Here is a 5,041-nt window from a genome sequence, read left to right on the forward strand (position 1 = left end):
CACACACACACATATATATATATATATATATATATATATATATATATATATATATATATATATATATATATACAATTGGTTATTGTTAATTTTATCATGTTACATTATTATTATTATTATTATTATTATTATTATTTTATTATTATCATTATTACTATCAGTGTAATTGTTGTCATCAAAATATGATATCGTCTGACATCGTGTGAAACATTACATGACACCATACGACACGTCCTATGACATCATATGACACCGTATGACGTCACATCGTACAGCACCACGTGACATTACATCTTATGACGTCACACACAGATACGAACCGCGGCAACCGATTGTTTACTTTTGTATTCCACTTCCGGCCAGTTTGAAAAAGATTTCCTGGCCGTTGAATTATTGTCGGGTCATGTGACCCTATGCTACGATACTGGAGACGGAGCCAGGATGCTACGCGGTAGTAGTAGTAGCGGCAGCAGCAGCAGCAGCAGTAGTAGTAGCAACAAAAGTAGTAGTAGTAGTAGCAGCAGCAGTAGCAAGAATAGTAGAACCAGCAATAGTAGTAGTAGTGGTAGTAGTAGTAATAGTAGAAGTAGTAGTATCAGAAATGGTAGTAGCAATACAAGTAGTGGTAGTAGTAATAGTAGTAGCGGTAGTAGAGGTAATAGTAGCAGTAGTAGTAGTAGCAAAAAAGGGGTGAGTCAATTTGACAGAAATTTTATCAAACATCGAATGAAGCGTCGAAAACACATTATTAACGACAATGATGATAATAAAACAAAGAATAATAATCGCAATAATAACAATAATAATAATAATTTAATTAATAATAACAACAATAATAATAATAATGATGATGATAATGATGATAACAAAAACAGTAAAAAAATATATAAAAGAAACAACCTCAACAAGAAAACTGACGGAAAAACTAGTAGCATTTTAAACATCATCAACATCAAAAACAACTACAACAACAACTACAACAACAACAATAATCGCGGCTACATTAGCGATTCCCTGTGGCACACAGTCACCATTTCCAGAACCAGCAATCACACCATGACGCTCGTCGTCGACGACTACCTCATACATGACGTCATTAGTACTGGCAGGTAGGTCATGTGACCAAGTGGGAGATGATGATAATGATGATGTTGGTGGTGGTTATTATGATAGTGATGATGGTGATGATGGTTTTGATTCGGATGTTGCTGATGATGATGGCGATGATGATCAGACCCTTTTGTCTTTGCAGCTCAATTTTTTACTGTTGTTGTTGTTATTGATGTTGTTGTTTTTTATTTATTAATATCATTATCTTTCAATTAAATTAGGTCAGTGAACTTTGACCTGAACGATGACGTTTACATCGGCGGCGGTCCTCCCGACATCATGGCGTCACTCCCGCGTATAATTAGGTCAACTTCCGGTTTCCACGGCTGCATGGATGACGTCACGTTAGTGAAGAGGAAGAACTATTCAGTATCTTTGACTAGTGGTGGTGACCATTTGCTTCGTAAACATGATGTCTATGCCGGCTGCTCAGGTGATGATGATGATGGCATCATTTTTATTATTATTATTATTATTATTATTTTATTAGTATTATTATTATTATTTTCAACATAATTGTTATAATTTGTACTTTTTTTCAAAGCTATTATCATTATAACTATAAAAAATGATGAGGATAAAGACGATGCTACTGGCTACAAGACAGCATTGATGACAGACAGACAGACAGACGGACAGACAGACAGACTGACCGACCGACTGACTGCGAATGAATTCGCGCCATCGGCACAGACGCAGACGACTTTGACGCGTTTAACAAGCCACTTGATAAATACTTATCACGTGACCGAAGCACGTGACGTGACGTCATCAATCATTAGCGTCATGCATGTTCGTTGGAAGTCGCGTGCAATTTCAAGGGTCGACACATGTTGAATGAATGAATGAATGAATGAGAGAGTTAATGATCGAAGAAATGAGTGAATGAATAAATAATGAGTGATTGATCGAATGAATGAGTTAATTGATGACTGATTGAATGAATAAATGATTGATTGAATGGGTAAAATTGAGTGAACGAATGAAGAGTGATTGAGAGACTGAATGAATGAATGTTACATAGTTGATTGGTTAATGAAATAAAGAATAATTATGTATGGAATGGATAATTAAATGAGTGAAAAACTGAATCAATAAACAATCAAATAAATGAATGAACGAACGAACGAACGAACGAACGAACGAACGAATGAATGAATGAATGAATGAATGAATGAATGAATGAACGAACGAACGAATGAATGAATGAATGAATGAATGAACGAACGAACGAACGAATGAATGAATGAATGAATGAATGAATGAATATATAAAAAATGAATCGAACAAATCATTAAATCAATAAATCATTAGAAAAATAAACATTTAATATGTGATTGATAGAAGGAACAAGTAAAGGAATGAATAAATAAATGAATGAATGAGTGATCAAATAAATTGATGGATGAGTGATTGATTTTATGTCTTGGTTGATCGATTGTGCGGATTAAATGACTGATTTGTTGCTAGTAGGTATGTTTCTCTTTCTCTCACTCTCCCTTTTTCTTTTTCTGTCTGTTTGTCTGTGTGTGTGTATTTGTGTGTTTTTGTTTGTGTGTTGTGTGTGTGTGTATTTGACGAAAATGACTGAATGAAAATGATCGATTGAAAAGAAGAATGATCGGGCGAATGAAAAAAGAAAGTTGGCATGTTAGCTATGAAAGAAAAAAATGAACAAATATTTATGCCAGTCAACAGCAACAACAACAGCAACACAACAACTACAACACAACTACAACAACACAACAACAACAACACAACAACAGCAACACAACAACAACAACACAGCAACAATTTGTTTGAAATCAACAAATATTTTGCAACAGAATTTTCTGGCCTCAAATTTTAGCAGGGGTATCGAAAAATCCAGAAGTAACTTTACAAGCATTACAATGATTTACATTGCGTCGTGTAGTAAATTTACTACAATTATTATCAAGTATCAGTAATCAAAGTAAAATCCTAACTATTGACGCTAGTGACCTTACTGCATGTATCGCGACGGTAGTAGCGATGCTAGCAACAAATTTTCGTAGAAATATTGAAGAAGAACAGTTAAAATCATCTGTGATACTAAACTACAGGTAGTAGTTATAATATGAATTTGATATGCAGTTTTACAATAGTAAAAATAAAATCATTATAATTTCAAGTTGTAGCATTGATACACATGTAGTAGTAGTAGCAACGACAGCGGCGACAGGTTTTAGTGGAAGTATTAAAAATAATTTTTTCATTCTGATTACAAATGTCTGCCATGGATCCCTGCGACCTTACGAAGTGTTGCGAGGTATTCATCAACTTAAAACAACAACAGACCAATTTGTCGGTCAGCCAGTCAACAACAACAACAGCAACAACAACAGCAACAACAACAACAGCAACAACAACAGCAACTACTACAACAACTACTACTACTACTACTATTACAACAACAACTACTACTACTACTACAACTACTATTACAACAACAGCAACAACAAAAACTACTACAAAAACAACTACTACTACTACCACTACAACAACAACAACAACTACTACTACAGCAACTACAACAGCAACAACTACAACAACAAAAAACTAAACTAACTCAATAAATAAGCGTTGACAAAAATATATACAGAAAAAATACTTAAACTGTATATAAATACACATTAATAAGCAACAACAACTATTAAAACAACAACTGCTACTACTTGTCTACAACAACAACTACTACTACTACAACCACTACTACTGCAGCTTCAACTGCTGCTGCTGCTACTAGTAATACTTAAGAGATTTATCCAACACAAATACTAATATTCTTTATGAATTGAATGGCTTTACGGGGTTAATAAAAATATGACAGCGTTATATAAAGTGAGGTGATCAACTATAAACAATGAGACCTCACAAAGAAGCTGCATCTCATACTACAACTTCAACTACTACTACTACTACTATTACTACTACTACGACTACTACTACTACTACTACTACTACTACTACCACTACTACTACTACTACTACTCAAAGAAGCTGCATCTCATATTACAGCTTCCTTCAACTACTACTACTACTACTACAACTACTACTACTACTACTACTACTCAAAGAAGCTGCATCTCATACTACAATTTCAGCTACTACTACTACTACTACTACTACTACTACTTTGCGACTACTACTACGGTTACGACTACAACTACAACTACTACAACTACTACTTTTAAAACCACAACAAATGTCTGCATACAATTGTAACATTTTATGAGCAATTTTATAACAAAACAGCAGAAACAAAACAAACAACAACGACAGACAACATCTAAACAAACTCGCACAGACACACACACACAAACACACGCACAGCTGATACTAAGACATGCAACAACACAATCAACAATACAAGCAACACGCAACAACACCAGCAACATCAAAACACACACACACGCACAGACACACGCACACATACACGCACGCACAACTTCACAGCGCACATTCTAGCAATTGATCAGACTGGCACTCAAGCATCTACTTGCGAGGTCAGGTGGTAGGTCACGTGCTCATATGCGTGACGTTACTTAGCGTCGTTGCTAGGCAATAGATATTGTTGCTGCTGCTGCTGCTGTTGCGGTTGCGGCTGCCGTCGCTGTTGCGTCTAAGATGCGCAACACGTTCTATGACGTCATCTGCGAAGATGGCCGGTTGCTAAGCAAAGCATGACGTCATCAACTGAGTGGTTGTTAGCCGGTTTCTAGGCATTGAGTGACGTAATGGAAGGAGATGTATGGTTGCTAGGCGACGCATTCCTCATCGCTATGCAGTGTCTGTTGCAAGAAGGAAGGCATAGACGTCAAATGTTGTTGGCAGTTCTTAATGCTGTTTATGCCAAGATGAAGAATTTTAACGATAGTACTTGATGAATATTATAAACGTAGAACATAGA

General features: G+C 35.6%; 1 protein-coding gene across 1 annotated transcript in view; it reads left to right on the forward strand.

The window, feature by feature from the left end:
- Positions 1-246: 246 nt before the first annotated feature.
- Positions 247-5,041, forward strand: part of HELRODRAFT_172176 (hypothetical protein) — a gene marked incomplete at both ends in the record, with an annotated part of 12,030 nt that continues 7,235 nt past the window's right edge. The window contains 6 exons of the mRNA XM_009018859.1: positions 247-281; positions 876-1,109; positions 1,332-1,543; positions 1,655-1,902; positions 2,877-2,982; positions 4,588-4,637. Coding sequence (XP_009017107.1) covers positions 247-281; positions 876-1,109; positions 1,332-1,543; positions 1,655-1,902; positions 2,877-2,982; positions 4,588-4,637 — 885 coding nt within the window. The remainder of the gene's footprint in view (positions 282-875; positions 1,110-1,331; positions 1,544-1,654; positions 1,903-2,876; positions 2,983-4,587; positions 4,638-5,041) is intronic.

This window comes from Helobdella robusta (assembly GCF_000326865.2).
Source record: "Helobdella robusta unplaced genomic scaffold HELROscaffold_23, whole genome shotgun sequence".
NCBI lineage: Eukaryota > Metazoa > Annelida > Clitellata > Rhynchobdellida > Glossiphoniidae > Helobdella > Helobdella robusta.